The 20,362-nt window shown below is 39.4% G+C and overlaps 1 protein-coding gene across 3 annotated transcripts in view; it reads left to right on the forward strand.

Moving 5' to 3' along the window:
- Positions 1 to 18,742, forward strand: part of PIGN (phosphatidylinositol glycan anchor biosynthesis class N) — a 209,344-nt gene extending 190,602 nt beyond the window's left edge. For all 3 annotated transcript variants that reach the window (XM_069958130.1, XM_069958132.1, XM_069958131.1), the window contains exons 27-29: positions 817 to 859; positions 9,434 to 9,486; positions 17,840 to 18,742. In XM_069958130.1, the coding sequence (XP_069814231.1) occupies positions 817 to 859; positions 9,434 to 9,486; positions 17,840 to 17,963 (220 nt within the window). In that variant the 3' untranslated portion in view covers positions 17,964 to 18,742. The remainder of the gene's footprint in view (positions 1 to 816; positions 860 to 9,433; positions 9,487 to 17,839) is intronic.
- The last annotated feature ends 1,620 nt before the right edge of the window (positions 18,743 to 20,362 follow it).

Raw genomic sequence — 20,362 nt, forward strand, 5'->3', positions numbered from 1 at the left:
GTCACTTCAAGTGACTTTTCAGGATACACTGTCCAGTTTATGTACATGAGGAGCAGCACTATATCTGGCCATTTTATTACTAGTATATGCCATTTTTCCTCCCTGGTTATTACCCTGCAAACTCCATCTCATGTGTTTACTTTACTAGTTTCCCTTTAAGGGAATATTTTACTTTACATACTTAGATTAAGTATTTAATAATTGATTGATGAGTCATTATTGTTTATTGTATTATTTTCTGTGCCTAAAGGTCCTTTAAAAGTAGTAGGCTGCACAAATGATCCTTGTATCATTTGTTCAGCCATGGAAACTGAAAGCACAGATATGTACATATCCATGCTGTCAGTTTCCAGATGACAAGCAATGCATACTTCCTGTCCTTGCTGCTTGGGATGCGGCATCCTGCTATGCCAGCTCTCCAGTGCTCTGGCCGCATCTGTATCTTCAGACCCCGCATCCGGAGGACCTGATGCCGGGATGCTGTATCGCAAGCAGTGAGGATGGTATGTATGTACAGTACCATTGGTGACAATTTCCCTTTATCATTATTGTCCACACATAACCCTGTTTACACAGGAAGCTGTGCAGCCAATATCGATAACTTTCAAAGAATGGTCAAAAGACATGATCAGCCGAGGATCAGGCATTTTCTCTGTTTTCAGCTGATCGATGTAATCCGTTTCTTGCAACTCTTGTGGATGATAATTGACCTGTAAGTATCTGTAATAACTGCCTTGATGTGCACTGTATATGCTTTACAGGTTTAAACATGACCTCTTTACATGCAGAAATAATATTTGACTTTGTCTCTTTCAGCTTGTTTCTTGTCGTCCTTGTGATATCAGACATTATGTCTCTGGTAAGTCATAGTTTGATATTCTATGCCAGTAAAGCCAGAAGGCAATAAGTCATTCTACAATATTCAAAACATTAGTGCATGGAGGCATTCGTGTTTGTTTTGCAGAATTGGACAGGCATAAGGAGAAACTATTTCAATAAATTCTTCTACATTTTGTAATCAGTCTCGGTCCATAAATACTGTGTTGCAGGAAGAAGGGTCCAGAAGGGCACTTAAATTGTACTTTGTATTCATTATGTTGAAGGGAATATTTTAGAAAATAATTTGAAATGATTCTGAATCTGCATGAATCTTTGTGAAGGGAAAAAAGCAGCTTTAAAAGTTGAATGAATATTTTGACATAGCAATTCTTTCATTTAGCAAAGGTAGACTGAGGCTACTGAGCATTACGACGTGGATACCTACATACATTAGTTTTACACAAATATTTAGGGGCTGTTCACAATCACAATTTTGGTACACATTAAGGGGGACATTTATGAAGATTGGCGTACTTGTATGTTGGTCCTAAATTAGGCCCCAGGGACAAGGGACAAATCTGCGCCTGCTCCCTGGCGTATACCAGGGGCGCAGCTTTTGTAAATCTGTCCCTTAGTGTATATGTTAAATGCATTAAGGAAAAATATACTCTAGCTTATGCAACTTTGTGCATACACATATATCTTTTTTTTTTCTTGCCAGCCTGCTGCCTTTATGTAGTTCCTTTTGCCGGGATTGTGAGAACTTGGTTGTCATTGTGAAACCTCTAGTCCAGGCAATATAACCATTAAGGCTGGGTTCACACTACGTATATTTCAGTCAGTATTGTGGTCCTCATATTGCAACCAAAACCAGGAGTGGATTAAAAACACAGAAAGGATCTGTTCACACAATCTTGAAATTGAGTGGATGGCTGCCATTTAATGGCAAATATTTGCTGTTATTTTAGAACAACGGCTGTTATATTGAAATAATGGCAGTTATTTACTGTTATATGGCGGCCATCCACTCAATTTCAACATTGGGTGAACAGATCCTTTCTGTGTTTTTAATCCACTCCTGGTTTTGGTTGCAATACTGACTGAAATATATGTAGTGTGAACGCAGCCTTAGGCTGGGTTCACACTATGTATATTTGAGGCTGTATTTGTGAGGCTGTATAGCAACCAAAACCAGGAGTGGATTGAAAACACAGAAAGGCTATGTTCACATAATGTTGTAATTGAGTGGATGGCCGTCATTTAATGGCAAATTTTTGCTGTTATTTTAAAACAACGGCTGTTATATTGAAATAATGGCAGTTATTTACCGTTATATGACGGCCATCCACTCAATTTCAACATTGTGTGAACAGAGCCTTTCTGTGTTTTCAATCCACTCCTGGTTTTGGTTGCTATGAGGACCTGACTTGAGGACCAAATACTGCCTGAAGTATACAGTGTGTGAACCCAGCCTGAGGGCGCATTTACATGTTCCGTAAATCATGGAACCTACGGAGCAAACCTATGGAGCATGAAGCTTCATGCTTTATAGGTTCTGTGATTCATGAAATTTGCAAATGCGCCTGTGACTTGGCTGTGTCACAGAACGGCTACTGTCTGTGAAGTTCATACCGGCCAGTACTGCAGTACCGGCCGTATGAACATTACTTTCTCTTAATTGGAATGCAGGCGCATTTGGGTGTGCCCACCCTCCAATTAAGCATAGCACACAATGGAAAGTGCGTCTGGGAGCCGCACTTTACATTGTGTGCACAGTTTATTCTGTACAGCCATTATTCATTGGATAACGGGCGCACAAAATAGACCTGTCAGTTTTCTGTGCAGCTGCACTGAACCACAGCCGTACTGTATGCAGTGTATACAGTGCAGCTGTGGTTCAGTAGGAAACAATGCAGACGGCCATTGCTGCAATCTGCAACAACGACTGTTGTTTTAAGTTGTGTGAACTTGGCCCATAGACTAGGTTCACTCTGTGCTTTTGCATCTGTTTCACTGTATCATTTTAAGTACATTTAATTTTAACATACAAAAAAAACAAGGTCAATCGCGTCTTTGTGTATGAAAAAATAAAATTGCTCAATTTTGATCTACATATTATATGATGTCAATATTTATATAAGTCAATGGAAAACCCTCCTATCCATTTTTGTGGATTTGCAAAAACTAATGCCACACTGATGATTTCCTCAGATGGTTTTCTCCAGATCCTGAAGAAAAACGTATGTGTGGATGATGCCTTACATGTCAGGAGTGTGTGTTTCAACGACACAATCATAAATAGTGACAAAAAGAAGGGGAAATAAATGAAAGTATAATAAACAAAACCCCAAAAACAAAGTATAATTAACAAAACCCCAACCCATATCTATCTATCTATCTATCTATCTATCTATCTATCTATCTATCTATCTATCTATCTATCCCCATATCTATCTCTCCAAAATTCCTGGAAAGAATCAATGGGTTACACAACCAAAACACATGGGCATATGTTTCCATATTGAAAAGATTTTTATTGATCATTTGATAAATATACAGATAAAAAACATAGCAATAGATGTTAACCCTATGCTCACAACATATGACTCTAATTACAGACCACCACCGCAACCAGTTATATGGGAAATAGACAAAGTAAACTTGAAGCAACTCTGTACCCACAATCTGACCCCCCCAAACCACTTGTACCTTTGGATAGCTGCTTTTAATCCAAGACCTGTCCTGGGGTCCGTTCGGCAGGGGATGCAGTTATGTCATAAAATCTTTTAATCCGGCAGCCCTGTGTCTAACGGCCAGGGCTTACATTTGTATATGCATTAGGCTGGCACCACCTCTCCGTCCTTCCTCCCCACCCTCCTCATCATTAGGAATAATCCAGAAACATTTACTGCTGTTTGAGCTTTGCACAGGTGTATTAACGATCCAGCCCATGTTCATTATACACACAGGTGGGGAATAGGAAGCAATCTGCTTGGAGCATTCCTAATGATGAGGAGGGTGGGGAGGAAGGACGGAGAGGTGGTGCCAGCCTAATGCATATACAAATGTAAGCCCCGGCCGTTAGACACAGCGCTGTAGGATTAAAAGTTGTTTTTTGGGACAATAACTGCATCACCTGCCGAACGGACCGCAGGACAGATCTTGGATTAAAAGCAGCTATCTGAAGGTACAAGTGGTTTGGGGAGGACAGATTGTGGGTACAGAGTCACTTTAACAAGATGCTCTTTGATTGTATAGAACAAAGTCACCAACAGGTAAACTGAGAGTGCAGATTTCAGCCACTATATCTTCCGCCCCTGCTATCCCAAGTAACCACACATATCCAATTTTAGAGAGATTAAAGGGGTATTCCCCCCAAGAGCAAAAAAAATGAAATGCCCCCAAACCTAGCTGGTCTTACTCGCCAAGTCCCCCTGTATTTTGAGCTGTCTCCCGTCTTTCTAGCTGCTGCTGTTACCGAGAAAAAGTTTTTTTCTAAAAGCCGACTATATCCAATATGGTGCCAGCCAGGAAACTACATTTCCCAGCATGCAGTGCTTGTCACTGCTTGCTGGGACCTGTAACCACATCACTATATATCATGTCACACAGTTTCTGATTTGAACCGATAGCAGCTTGCTGGGACCTGCAGTTTTACACAATATATCAGGTCACAGAGCTTCTGTAGAACTATAGGTCCCAGCAAGCTGCCATCCATCCAAATCAGAAACTGTGTGACCTGATATATTGTGATTTGGACTGATAGCAGCTTGCTGGGACCTGAAGTTCTACAGAAGTTCTGAGACCTGACATATTGTGTAGAACTACAGGTCCCAGCAAGCTGCTATCCATCCACATCACAATATATCAGGTCACAGATGTTGATGGATAACAGGATCCGGGGGTCGGCCGGGAAAAGGCAGCGGGGTTGGGTGGGGGGGTCTCAGTTGCGATCGCTGGTAAAGTATATTTATGCCCCAGGGGTGGGGAACTGGTACGAGTCAGCGGCACAGGAGGGGCCAGGAGGCGGCTGAGCGATGGGGGAAGTGCAGTATATGTATGCCCCGGGAACCGGTGCGGGTGAGCGGCAGCGGCGTTGTGCGGCACAGCACAGGAGCAGCTAAGACAGGGCTGACAGCGGGATTAGGGGGTGCAGGAGCGATCATCGGGAGTGAATCATAAGTATACCCCGGGGCGGGGTACTGGTGCAGGAGACCGGCGGCGGCGCACGCGGGGCGAGCGGCTTCTTGTTGCGGCATAGAGCACAGGAGCGGCCAGAACGGGGCTGACAGGAGCAAGCACCGCTGGGAGACTGGTGTGGGGGGCGGTGCCGCTGGCTATGCGCTGTGTGTGGAGACATGAGTCTCCTGGATTGCTGAGAGCTGTGGTGCCCCAGCAGCAGGAGGAGGGCAGTGTCATCTGCTGGGGAAGGGGTGGCTCTGCCAGGACGGGTGACGGCGGGAGGTGAGGGAGGTGATCGTGGCCCCGCTGTGATGTGCCGGGCCCGGGGATCCCCTCTCAAGCAGATCACAGCCTGGTTCTCACGGCGAGGAAGCCGTCCAATGCCGCTTCCCCCTGCGCCTGGCGGCTAGCATCGGGTGGGTTACGGGGGGGGCGGGAGATGGATGCCGCTGGCGGCCAGCATCGGGTGAGTTGCGGGGGGTCGTGAGGGGGTCTGCCACTGGGTGAGCTGCAGGGGGGGGGGGGTGTCTGCTTTCAGAGAGGATTGAACAGCAGTCTGTGTCCTCCCTCACTTCAGATTGGCTGGGTTAGAATCGCTAACCCAGCCCATTGAAGAGAAGGAGGACACGTGATGCCGTCTCGGAGGGTCGGGGCCAGGAGCAGGGAGCGTGTCGGTTGGACTGAGAGCTGATGATTCTATGCAATCTGTGGGGGTGAATGCACCTAGATAACAGCAAAACTGTGCAGAATCCATAATAACTTTATATTGGAAAGATGGAAAGCTACGGGTGGGCAATGTATTAGTGCAAAAATAATTTTGGGGGGAATACCCCTTTAATATAATAGTATCAAGATGTATGTCTTACCCATATTGTACTGGTGGCGTGGCGTGAACCCCAACGTGCATTTTGCAATAGATGCTTCCTCCTTAAGGCCCTTTGGAGGAAGCATCTATCGCGCAGCCCCTCTCTGAACCCTTCCTCGCACTGCCAAAACGTACAAAATACGTCATGGGACACAATGGGGTTAATAGTCCAAACATAGTCTAGTGGTAATTGTGTTCAGTCTGTTTATCCCAAATATATATTTTTGTTTATTGTTGCTTTATAGTTACATCATAATTGCTTGTAAAACCAGTCCTACATGACATTTGTTATAGCACTTCCTTCATTCTCACTCACCTTTTTCAGGGTGTTTGCAACATTAGGTGTATCGATGGAAGACTACAAACTGAACTGTCTTTAAAAAAAATAATAAGCCTTCCGTTTCAGCCTGTTTTACAGCTATAATAATAATTGTTATGTAAGCCCTAGATGAGCCCATATGAGAACAGTAAGGTCAGGCACCCAGTAGCCTAATATGAATGCCTTTATAAACCCTCCTGGACTGCACTAAATTAGAATTTTTGGCTTAAAAAAAGTATGTGTGTGTTCAGGCTTACCAAGCTGTTGCTTTTTCATCTGTTTAGCTATCTCCATCCCTTCTATTTCATCAATCAAATACTTCTACGCTTCTTCACTTTAGAAAAGTAAAGTAACTGAATAGCTGTAAACAGGATGTTTGGCAAATTGCCAATATATTGATTTTTTTCCAATAATTGTAATGAATGCTATATTCATATACCAGTCTGAGATTAAGTTAGCATCAATATAGCTGTAATCTACAGAGAGAACATGTAAGAGTAATTACTTAGCTTTGAGAGTTTTATGACTTTGTAATTGATAGAGCCAGGGAAAGCCTGTGTACTGTGGATAATATTCCAGCTTTGGAGTATGGTAATTTAGAGCTTAGTGTTCATTTAAACCATTTAAATGCATTGCCCTGTGGCACACATTAGGGATTTGTTACACTATCATCAGTGTTTTCAATCTGGTAGGAAAAGCATTATAATCTACCTGGAAAATATCTTAAGGCAAGAAATCAGTGGTTTCATAATATATATATATATATATATATATATATATATATATATATATATGAAAACCATTGGTTGTTAATTGTGATATATAAAATATATAAAATATTTTATGAAACAAATCAGAATTCATAGGTGTTGAGCCCTTAAGAAAATCTCCATGTTAAATGTAATAACTTACCTGACTTACTTGAAACTAAAAATTATGATGCTGTCTACAGGGAACATTTTCAAAGTATTTTGCATTATATACCTTAAAGGAGTTTTTCAGGCAGGAAGGGTTTTGAGAGGAAGCCACGTGAGTATGCTTCTTTGTTAATTTCCTTGCAGCCTACGGCATATATCAGAAAGCCTTTCCTTCCCAGATAACCACTTTGAGGCTATGTTTACACACTTTAAAATAAAAGAAAAATACAGCCGTAATTTTGAGGTTAAAATGCGGTCAAATTTTTAATATAAAAATTCACTCCATTAAAGTCAATTGAAAAATTAAATGCACAGAACACCACTATATGCACATTACTTATATACATAAAATGACAAAAATGGCTGTACACATACATAAAGTAAAAGGAAAAAAAAATGTTTATTGTAGCCTGAAAATAAAGGGGTTTACACCAAATAATAAACTTTACTAACAAAATCAGAAAATAAAACCATCCAGTACCCAGCCTAGCAAATAGAGCAACAAAGTGTACAAAAGTCAAATAACAAGTTAATAACAATAGACCTACCGTAAGACCTGCTGTGTGTTTGCATATATAACTTTATGTATTGTATATGTAGAAAGTGGGGCTTCATTTTTCTGCTACAGGACTCCAAATATCATCCACAGACATAGATTCCAAGTATAACATGCTGGAATCAACCACTAGAGCTAGCATGGAAGTATGCTGCAAATCTTATAAGGGATTAAAGGGGTATTGCTATCTCAAAAATAAGGCCTCTTTTTACCTGCCAGAGGTGGTCAGTAAGCCAAACACAGCCAAAGTGCGGGATTTACACAATGACCCACATTGTTTGTCACTCCAGAAGCTGCGTAAACAGCATATGTCGCGGAGCCACAATGCTTGTACAACCTCTATTAACACGACCCCGCAAATAAACCTGCCGACACATCCATTAGATGACAGAGGCACATGGGATGAGATGGGAAAACCCCTTTAAGGGTTTTATATTATGCAAAATACTGTATATTTATCCTTTAATGCTTATATTGGAGGGAAAGTCTTCTGTTTTTTTCTAGCCCTTTATTTATAAATAACACTTTTTTGGCAACAAATGTCAAATGGTAAATTTACAACATAAGATAACTAAAATTAAGCTTTATTGATGTGTTTGTCTACTAAATATAATTGCAAATATAAAATGTATATATTTTTATATTTAGCTCGACCATACACACAAAATTATCTCTTTTAACACCCTGGTATTATACAGTAACTGCATGCATATTTTAGACAGATGCCAGATACATCTACTTAAAGTGACCAGTCATTTTGTTATCTGCCATCAGTCATCTGCCAGCATTATGTTATACAGCAAGAGAGCAGACTAAAATATTTTTTGGGGGGAAGTTTCAGAGTAACTTTTCCTTTTATTGATTTATATTTCTGCTCTTTCTGTGCTAAGTAGTAAAGTACCATAGGTGGTCCTAATCAGTAATTGACAGTTAGCTGTGTATAAGTGTATGTATGCATAGAGCTGTCAGTCACTTAGTTGACCCCCCATTAGCTCAGAATGGGCAGAAATTAATGTGACTAAATTCCATGTTATACACATAAAGGCCTAAATCATCATCTAATCCTAGCAAATTACAGTAGAAAATGTGAGGTTAAATTCAAAGGGAGACATTTATCAAGAATGGCGTATGAATATGCCAGTCTTAAAAAAAAAAAAAAAAAAAAAGCCATCTCCCCTTTTTCCCGGACGGATTTACTAAGAGGCGCACACCTCTTAGTACAGACGGCCGGCCCTGTGCCTGGCACAGGCTTCGCACAAATATCTACACCTGCCTGATTAACGCCCGTTTTGAGGCATAAAACTTGGTAAATTAGGTGCAAGAGGGGGGCCACACCTTCTCCCCACCTTGCCGCATCTCCCCTGCCCAACCTTCAGGCGAGCAGGGGTTACAGCTGGTGTACACCAGTGAGAAGGAACGGATGAACCAGGGGCGCAACCTTAGTAAATCTCCCTCAAAGTGTATGTTTGCCAGACCTTTGGCCCTAGCTGGGCTGGCAAATGTTGATACCCCTTTTTTTTCAGCCGTACTGACTAGCAGTCTTCCTTGTTATTCTATGTAGAGGTATTCCACAAAAAGGCTCAGTGTTATTACTGCCAGTGTATGGCTATATCTATTAAGGGCATGCACTGCAAACATAATATGACTGTAATGTGTATGGCCAAATTTAGCCTTAGTTTGTTGAGTATTCTTTTATTTTTTAGCAATGTTTCTTTGCACATGGTCACATATTACTGTAAATCTGTTAAATATGATTTGTGTTTTGTGTTTTGCAGCACTTTTTCTTCCTGGTTAAAGATTATGGAAGTTGGTTAGACATTGGAACAAGGTACAGTCTGAGAGAAAGAACAGAAGTAATGATATATTAAAGCAGATGGGGAGCTTCCAGTTGTGCACTGCATTTAACCACTTGTGTGCATCCTCAGAGTTGGTTACAAGTAGAAATTGTTAAAACAAAATGTTGAATAAAACCAACAAGTAGTTCAGCAAAAGTGGTTTGTATCATGTGTACAAGACGTGTACAAAGCCTGTTAATCATTGATTTGGTGTCATCACCGTTCTTTTCCCTTTCCGACACTAATGTAGGGAAGTGGTAATGAATTACTGTGTAATAATGGCTATGGCTACAAAATCCACAATCTTTAACTGTCTGCTAATAGTATCCTGTCTTTGACATGGCCTCCTGGTTCATTAGTTTTCCCAGTTAATGAACTCTCTCTTAACAAAGAAAGTGGGTCATGTGAAAGCTTAAGTGTATGCCGCAAATCATAAGTCATGAAATGGAAATATTCCAGGTAAACCCTGTACCAACATAATTTACTAATCAATGGTTGTATGAGTGTACTAGGATATCCCGAGTTGTACAGACAGTTTGTCACTGTGTCCAGAATATTATAAAGGGTAACTTTCAAATAGATGATTTTACATTCCAGTAGCTTGTCCTTCAAGACTTGCACAGTAATCAATATCATTATTATTGATTACTGTGTGGATTTAATACATGATTTATTACCATACACATGGAGCAATATTATGAAACAGCTGCAGTAAGATAAAATCCTCTACACCAGAAGCAGTCAAGCATTAAATTATTCAGCTGGGCACCTGCAGAGGTCTTCCTGACTACAACACCTGCAATGTTTTTTTTTATTGAAAAAAAAAAATAAATAAATAAAAAAAAAAAAATAGCAGCATTACCACGCTCACAAACATTACATTTTTACAAACAACTATACACCAGAGAAATAAGACAAAGACAAAGCAGGTCAAAAAATTTAGATAAAATGGAAAAAAAAATAAATAATAATAATAATAATTAAATAAAAAACGTTTCTTTCATACAGTGAAGTAAAGTTAAATACAATTTAATCTCTTTTATTTAAATTTATTTAATTCCTTGCTGATTTTGTAAGTTTGTCCGCTCACAATAACATGAACAATCTATAGTTTTAAGGGTAGGTTAATTTTAACAATGAGAGAGAGAATATCAAAAATAAAATAAAAAAAGTCACATTGTATAAATTATAAAACTTTATTTGCATTTTGCGGAGAGAAATAATAATTTGGCTCCCTACCAGCCATTAAGAGTTCTAGCTCCTACAGATCAGTTAGATGCTCCTAATGTACTCATTACCTGCATTAAAGACAGTTGTCTTAAATTGTCACCTGTATAACAGACTTCTGTCCACAGACTCAATCAGTCAGACTCTAACCTCTACAACATATATGAAAGAGGTTCCTAAGGATGTCAGGGACAAGATCCTAGACCTGCACAAGGCAGGAATGGGCTACAGAACATTAAGTAAGACCCAGAGTGAGAAGGATACAGCTATTGGTGCAATAGTAGGAAAATGGAAGAAATAAAAAATGACTGTGCCTCCATACAAAACCTCACTTCCTGATGTATCCTGGATCATGAGTAAGGTGAAAGATCAGCCTAAAATGACACGGGGGGAACTAATGATCTGTCACCAAGAAATCCATTGGTAACACTTTACACCATAATGGATTAAAATTTTGAGTTGCCAAGTGACAGCCTCAAAATCTTAAAGGGGTTGTCCAGCGAAAATCTTTAGCTTTCAAATCAACTGATATCAGAAAGTTAAATGGATTTGTAATTTACTTCCATTAAAAAATCTTAAGTCTTCCAGTACTTATTGGCTACTATGTGTCATGCAGGAAGTGTTGTTTTATTTTTAGTCTGACACAGTGCTCTCTGCTGACCTCTGTGGCCGAGACAGGAACTCTGTCTCTGTTATATATGAATCACCATAGAAAACCTTTCCTGCTCTGGACCGTTCCTGTCTCGGCCAGAGATGTCAGCAGAGAGCACTGTGTCAGACTGAAAATAAAACATTTCCTGCATTAAATTTAGTAGCTAATAAGTATGGGAAGACGGGAGATTTTTTAATAGAAGTAAATTACAAATCTATATAACTTTCTGACACCAGTTGATTTGAAAGAAAAAGATTTTCGCTGGACAACCCCTTTAATGATTTAGAGATGATCTGCAAAGAGGAAAGGACCAGAATTCTTCCTCACATGTGCGCAAACCTCATCAACTACAAAAAAAACTCTGACTGCTGTGCCTGCCAACAAGGATTTTGCCACCAAGTATTAAAGGGGTAGTGCACCAAAAAAAATTTTCTTTCAAATCAACTGCTGCCATGAAGTGCCAGAGATTTGTAATTTACTTCTATTAAAAAATCTCAAGCCTTCCAGTACTTATTAGCTGCTGTACGCCCAGCAGGAAGTGGTATTATTTCCAGTCTGGAGAGCAGGAGAGGTTTTCTATGGGGATTTGCTCCTTCTCTGGACAGTTCCTGACATGGACAGAGGAGGCAACAGAGAGCACTGTGTCAGAAAGGAAAGAAAACACCACTTCCTGCTGGACACACAGCAGCTGATAAGTACTGGAAGGCTTGAGATTTTTTAATAGAAGTAAATTACAAATCTCTGGCACTTCATGGCAGCAGTTGATTTGGAAGAAATTTTTTTTGGGTGCACTACCCCTTTAAGTCTTGTTTGGCAGATGCAAAATGCAAATAGATTAATATGAGTTATACAATGTGATTTTCTGGATTTTATTTTTGATATTCTATCTCTCACTGTTAAAATTAAAGTGCTATCCACTCAAACATAACTTTCGATATGTTGCTGTCCATGGTAAGACTAACAATTCTTTCTACACTTCCTCTGAGACAGCTTATGTGAATAAGTTCCTGACTGGCTTTATCTGCAACATTGTAACTTCTTTGTTATAGTGGGAGAGTTAATCTGAGGTCAATTTGCTCACTGTGATTACCTCTCCCAGCATTACAAAGAAGCTACAATGTTGTAGATAAAACCTGCCAGGAACTTGTTTACACCAGCTGTCTCAGAAGGGAGGGGGAAGGAGGGGAAGACAGAGAGAGTCACACCCAGATTTTTGTGTTTTCAGCAGAAAGCAACAGCTGAGAACTGGGGGAAGGAGACTGGATAGATAATGAAAGGAAGTATGGAAGAAATTGTTAGTCTCACTGTTAGCAGCAACATTTGAAAAGTTATGTTTGAGTGGAATACCCCTTTAACCTACCCTTAACATTATAGACTCGTGTTTGTGTGGTGTTCAAACAAGAGATGTGGATTCCAATAGTAATAGCGCAGACAAAGCTACATATCACAATAGAGTTCAATTGGCTATTTGGCATTTTAACTTATAAGATTGTCCTCCAAAACTACAACTTTCACTGCCCAACCAGGAGCAATAAATTCATATAGAAAATGGCCATGTAAATCCCTAATGTATGGCCAGCGTTGGGTCACAAAACTTCATATATTTTAGGGACAATTTTCGATTTTCCTTCCTATTGTAGATACTAGAAGACATGGCTGAGACATAGCATTTTTCCGCAGTCCATGGTGCATTATGGAGAACAGATAAATTCAGGAAGGAAGTATATTTAGAAAATGAATACATTGTAGGACCTGATATATTAGTTTTGTAGTAAGAGCTGCACTTTAAAATAACTCATTTATCATTCTAGAAACCTATATAGAGAGGATTTTCCTTAAAATCTTTACTCTACTATAAAATTATTATAATTCATTGAAATGAAGTCTGCCCTAATTTCTTTTGGGAAACAGATAAATTATGTATTAGCATGTGTAGCATGAAAACCTTTATCACAGAATAGATGCTGTCTAGCCAAATAAATATTATTGTATCATACATCAGATGATTTTTGTAGGTTTTTAACTAGAGAGATGCGTACAACATGTATATTTATGAATTATGTAAAGCCCTATCTTGAAATATGGGCACTCTTTTTCTCTTTTCCATTAAAAACAACACAAACAATAAGGGTTCTTGTAAACCAATATTTCAATGCTTGTACTACCTTGTTAACTGGTTATCACATTACCTCCTTTACATATTTTATTTGCACAAATCATACAAAGTGCCTTGCCCACATTTTTTCCCATAATTCCTGTCACCAGTTGTTTAGGTGCATGTACTAAAGCTACCTAATAGTTTTAAGGTAGTGAAGAAAAAACTAATCGCTATTGATTGATGCTTAACAATAAACTTTGATAGCTTAAAGTGTCAATGCCATTGAACAATTTTTTGACATGTCATAAAGGAATGTAAAAAGTTTTAGAACCCCGCTACTTTTTGGAACAGGCCAGGAGAAATGCTCAGCTGAGGGCTTCTTTCCCCAACTCATTGTTCTTCCAATCTTACTGCAGGAAACAGATTCTCCATCAAGCTAAAGGAGCCCAAATGTAGCAAGCCTGGAAGGAAAGCACTCGGCTGAGCTCTTCTGGCTCATTCTAGTGATCTTTGGGGCTTAACACCCATATACCCATCAAAATCCTTTAATCTGAAACAACTAAAAATGGTGTGTGCTGCACAAAGCAAAAGACACCTGCTATGTATGGGGCAAGTTCAGCTCCTGAGCCAACTCCTTACATCTGCTGGAGTATATATTCACTGGACAGTCGTAAGAGGTTGCATGTCCTTTCTAAATTACTTATTAAAGGGGTTATCCAGCGTTAGAAAAACATGTCCGCTTTCTTCCAGGGACCACACCCTTCTTTATTTTCTTTTTTCACTAAGTAATTATACTTTTTGGCCAACACAGCACAATGTTATTTTTTTTGCTGTGCAAGCTAACTGGTAGGGAGAATGAGTTTATATAGTAGGGTTAGAATATGTATTCCTAGACAATGTGAACATCCACAACTGTTAAAGCAGTGGCATAGCTACTATGATGGCAAACCATTCCACTGCTATGGGGCCGTTGCACAAAGTGGGCCCCACCCGGCCAGGCCCCCGTAAGTGCATGGATTATAATGTAGGGGTCGTCTGAGACTTCTGGGAGGCCCACGGCCATCCAAATTGCCTACATCAAATAAAGTAAAAAAAAACAGCTCGCCCTTCACATGCTCCCCTGTTGCTGCAACTCTAATGGCTCATTCTGTCCTCCTCTGTCTTCCGGCACAGGCAGCGTGTGTTACAGATGCTGCCTGCTCCGGAAGTCCAACCTTGGCTGTCAATGCTCTGCAACTGACAGAAAGCTGACAGGTGGGATGCATTTTTGGCACAGGTAGTGTCTGTAACACATGCTGCCTGTGCCAGAAGACAGAAGAGTGTGTGCCTATGCAGATGAAGATGTAGCTATGGAAAAGCTTGTGAGATATGTGTAGTTGTTTTTTTCAACCCCCCCCCCCCCACATCATTTATTTATATGATGGGGGCCTTTCAATTAAGGGGTCCATGTGCTGAAGGGCGGCCGACTGACACTGGGGGCCCTCTACTAAATTGGACATACACAGGGGCCATCTACTATAGGAGGACCTACACAAGGGGCCATCTACTAAAGGAGGGCTTACACACTGGGCCATCTACTATAGGGGGACCTATAGAGGGGGCTATCTACAATAGGGAAACTACACAGAGAGGGCCATCTACCATAGGGGGATGTAATTTGAAGGGAAAAAAAATAATTTTATTCCAGAGGTAGCAAGGTCAAAGGAAGGTGGAGTAGGGCACTCAAGCGAGTTAGCTTGGTGCTCTAAGATTCCATGCTAGTGGGACTGGGAGGGGGGATCAGGGGGGACAGGGGGATTTCAGGGTGGGTGGACAGGCCAGGGTACAATTATTCCATCACTGAGCACGACTAACACTTGACAGCACCCCTCCCTCCCTGCGATCATCAGGGGCATAATAATTGCAGTCCAGCCAACACTTGGCAGTATTTACTCCCTCAGAAAGACTGGCTAGCATATAACTCTATACCCATAAAGTCAGTGACGTCAGTGACCTTTCATGTGGCTCTGTGCCCAGAGATTGCTTGATAACAAGTTCCTCCTCCATTTGCAAAGAGTTTGGTAGCAAAATTAATAAGTTTCATGTCAGTATTGGATATAAAAAATATGACCTTAACAGAAACAAATGGTGAATGCTTGTTGGTACTGATAGAGAAAGAAGTGCCATGAACATAACATTATTAATCACAACCTTCTCTGTGACTTAGTTATGTTACTTTATCATATACTTTGTGCATTAAATCCTAAACATTTTCAAGATCTCTGTTTACTTCTTGCGAATTCTGAAGCCCCATACATACCAGATACTTTCTCCCATAGCTGAGCGTTTGCTATACTGAAAAAAAGGATGAAGAACATTTTTTAATATATCCAACTCACATTTATCAACAATATCTTGCTAAAATCCTTGCATAAAAATACTGCAAACCTACTAACCTCTACATCCATGTTCACATATAGCAGTCGTGGTCTGTAATACATGTGGATTATAACACACATTTTTGCAGCAGACTTTACCCTCTATATTGCAAATGGCAAATACCATTAACCTTATTATATTTGTAGCATGCTCTCCCATCTGCAATGAATTATACATGGGTATACGGTCAAAGGCCACATGTACAAACTTAGGGTGTGTTTACAGAAGACACCTGTCAGATAAATCTCTCTATGTAAAAAGACCTTCGGTTTAGACCGACTTCTAGTTTGCTTAAAGTACATGTTTTGGCGCAGAGTCACATCTCCATTTTAACATCTGAAGTGTCTAAAACACATAATAAATGCGGAGAAGTTCTGTAGACCAGTTTTTGGACAGAAGTCTAGCGCAGACACATTAGTACATCTGGGCCAGTGTTCTGTTTCTTCACATACCCAATTAGTGATGGCATTTTAAACCATTTATGAACATCTGGTTTTCATTTGTTAACATTTAATGAGCGCACTTTTTCTGCTCTCTTTTTGTCCAGTAATTTAATATTAAATAATAGTTTTCCCTATTTAAAGCAGTCATATCACTGTGCAGTTCCTGTACAAAGCACATTGACTACTGATTGCCCAAGTCAACTTTCAGTATTCTGCAACAGAACTAATCTCAAAGTTAATTTAATGTAGGCACCATTATATATATATATATATATATATATATATATATATATATATATATATATATATATGCGGTCTGTATGAGTGGCCCTTATTTTCATAGCAGATACAAGTATAATACTTTAGTAATGTATACTTTTTTTTGGCTTTAGGCTGGGTTCACACTACGTATATTTCAGTCAGTTTTGTGGTCCTCATATTGCAACCAAAACCAGGAGTGGATTAAAAACACAGAAAGGATCTGTTCACACAATGTTGAAATTGAGTGGATGACCGCCATTTAATGGCAAATATTTGCTGTTATTTCAAAACAACGGCTGTTATATTGAAATAATGGCAGTTATTTACTGTTATATGGCGGCCATCCACTCAATTTCAACATTGTGTGATCATAGCCTTTCTGTGTTTTTAATCCACTCCTGGTTTTTGTTGCAATATGAGGACCAAATACTGACTGAATTATACGTAGTGTGACCCCAGCCTAAGGCTGTGTTCACACTACAGATATTTCAGTCAGTATATGTTTATTTCCGTCAGTATATTTCAGTCAGTATTGCAACCAAAACCAGGAGTGGATTAAAAACACAGAAAGGATCTGTTCACACAATCTTGAAATTGAATGGATAGCCGCCATATAACGGTAAATAACTGCCATTATTTCAATATAACAGCCGTCGTTTTAAAATAACAGCAAATGTTTGCCAATAAATGGCGGCCATCCACTCAATTTCAACATTGTGTGAACAGATCCTTTCTGTGTTTTTAATCCACTCCTGGTTTTGGTTGCAATATGAGGACCACAATACTGACTGAAATATACATAGTGTGGACATAGCCTTATGAAGGAATGTGTGGGTCCACAAGAATGAAATTACATTGTACACTACATGTTTCAAGTGGTGCTGTTTCAATTCTTTTAGAGCCATATGCTTCCCCATATGATCAGGATCAGAGGTAGATTAAATTTAAAGAATAGAGGAAAGTAGTTTGTTTAACCCAAAGTCAAAGATACATAAGTCTTCAAAAAGCAGAGCCAGCTCCATGTCTACCAGATGAGTAGACAGGGCGGTTGAGTCATCTATTTGGCAGTATATTTTGAAAGGGAACAGCTTACTCCCAAATAACTGTTACAGACAAGCCAAATGAGTGACACTCATTGTTCTATTAGGACAAATCGAGTAAGAAAATTTGGCACTAATAAATGAGCACTTTGCATGCCCTTTCTCCTATTATTGTAATAACTGATCCATATATTTTTTGTTTTTCAGTATCAGTCACTATGTCATTGTGATGTCCATGACCATATTCTTGATGCTTCTAAGTGGCTTGGCCCATTGGCTCACAACAAAGAGGTTTAACTTTGGAGGAAAAAAGAAGCACCATGATACCTGACACAGAAAACAAGCTCTTATATTTACTGAAACAGAGCCGAAAATAAATAATGCTAGTGCACTGATCAAATGTCATCATTCAGAATTTGAAGGATTTTACTTATAACTGGTACTGTAATATGTCAAACTCAAGAGGAAGTGGTAGCAGTGGCAAAAACATAAAATATTCCATTTGTAGATCTTTTTTATTTTGAAGAAAGGCGCGGTGACCCTTGGTTGGTAAACCTGCAGTGCTTATAGAGAATGGAATCTTAATACATATTTATACGAACAAAGGCAAAGAATAAGGATAGTTCTCCACTGCACCATGGAGCTGATATGATCTGATAGCCTAATGGTCAAACCTCAGCTAAAGTTATATACTGTATGTAGTGAGAACTATGTATGTTCATCAATTATAGCTGTCACTCCACTTACTGTTTACATGCAAACTGATGCACTGTGACTGCAGCAAGTTGTCTTTACACTGTATATAATGGTACCTGTATAGTCAGTAATAAAACCACTTAAAAAAAAAAAAAAAAAGTGGCATAAAGGTGGCTTGCCACAATATTTAGAATTGTTTTTGTATGCAACAAAACTGGCATACTCGGATACTAAAATCCATCAATGTGATGTGTATGAAGCCTCGCAAAAGGTCAGTATGACTGTCAACAAAATGTGTATCTTAGTAAACTAGTTATCAAATGTTTTAATAATCAGGTATTGGTATTTTCACTTAAATTAAGTATTGTATAAACCTTTATATTTTCATGATTAAACAAAACATTTTTATTATTAGTGTTTGTCTGATCTTTGTTGCTTGACCACTGTTGCTAATTTTCATTTTTGCATTTTTGTTTTTTCCTCCTCATCTTTTAGAAGGGTGTTTAGTTTGTGGCTCCAGTTGTTGTATGTAGTGAAGCTTTGCATTTTACCACAAAATGTATGGCGAAAGAAAAAAAAATATGTATGTATGTATAAATATGTAATACATTTTTTTCTAGGGGACTTTGATTTTTTAAACAGTAAAAAGTAATGTTATTTGTATTCTGTGGGTCAGTATAATTACAATACCCAACTTTATATGACTTTTGCTTTATTTTACTACATTTAAAATGTTTAAATGTAGAAATGTTTAAACTTTTCCTAAAAACTTTTTTGATTAAAAGTCTTTTTCAGACTTTTTTTGTTTTTTCATCTAACTTTTTGGTCACTTTCTATTCCTTTTATCCGCTATGTAATGTGACTAAAATGTAAGCAATTCTGGCTATATTTTCAAGTTCACATGTACAGGATCTGCAGCAGATTTGATGGCACAGATCTGAAGTTGCAGATTCAAAGCAAATCAAATCTGGACCATCAAATCTGCTGCAGATCTGCTGTGGATCCTGTACGTGTGAACGCACTTTGTATGACAACAGCCGTTCCGTGACTGCAGCAGCGGCTGAAGGATCTTAACTGCCGCTAAATTCGGATGCGGGCGCATCCACGTGCGCCCGCATCCGAATTTCCCACTGCACACAATGGAGCGTGCGACCGGAGTCGCATGCTCCATTGTGTGAACTGACAGGGTTTTCTGTGTCCAGGATTCCTTAGAAGGCACCACTAGGTAAGCTCCGTTACAACGGCTGTGATTATTACGAAACTGCGATGACGCAGTTAAAGTTTTACTGGTAAAAGAATCAATGAATCAGTGAAAATGTATACTATTTGTTACCATTCTTTGTAACATGTTAGCGCATGTCACATGTTACGCAGTGGGACTTATACTGTTTATTGTACAGGAGCAGAAATATTCTTGAATTGTTCATATAATGCCGCACGTGGCTATACTAAATATGTTTATATTTATTTACTACCACCATTAACCCCTAGACGACCCTAGATGCACCTGTACGCCCAGGCCGCCTGTCACCAGACGACCCTGGCAGTACAGGTATTTCCAGAATGCATATCTCACTATGAGGCACGCTCAGGAGCAGAGCACGCTTCATGGCAGATGGGGGCAGGCTGCAATCAGCAATCAGACCCTCACCATTAATGACAGGCTGCACCAATCACGCTGCAGATTTTCATTAACCCCTTAAACATTGCGATCACACAGTAAAAGTTTTACTGGTAAAAGAATCAATGAAAATGTACACTATTTGTTAGCATTCTTTGTTACATGTGGGCGACAGAAATATTCCAGCTAAAATAGATCATCTCAGGAATAAGGGAAAGCTCTTAAAAGCATTGGTGTAGACAGAATTGACAGTCAGGCAAATTAATTAGACTTCTATTTCAACCTCATTCTGAGTTCTATTCATTAGATTGCCTGGTTCCTTTCTTCAGCTGTTAGGACATTGAATTGCTGGATGCTTTTCACTAATTACATGACTTGAGTAGGAAATTTACAGTATAGCCTGAAGTGAAAAA

This window comes from Dendropsophus ebraccatus, chromosome 2, assembly GCF_027789765.1.
Source record: "Dendropsophus ebraccatus isolate aDenEbr1 chromosome 2, aDenEbr1.pat, whole genome shotgun sequence".
Classification (NCBI taxonomy): Eukaryota; Metazoa; Chordata; class Amphibia; order Anura; family Hylidae; genus Dendropsophus; species Dendropsophus ebraccatus.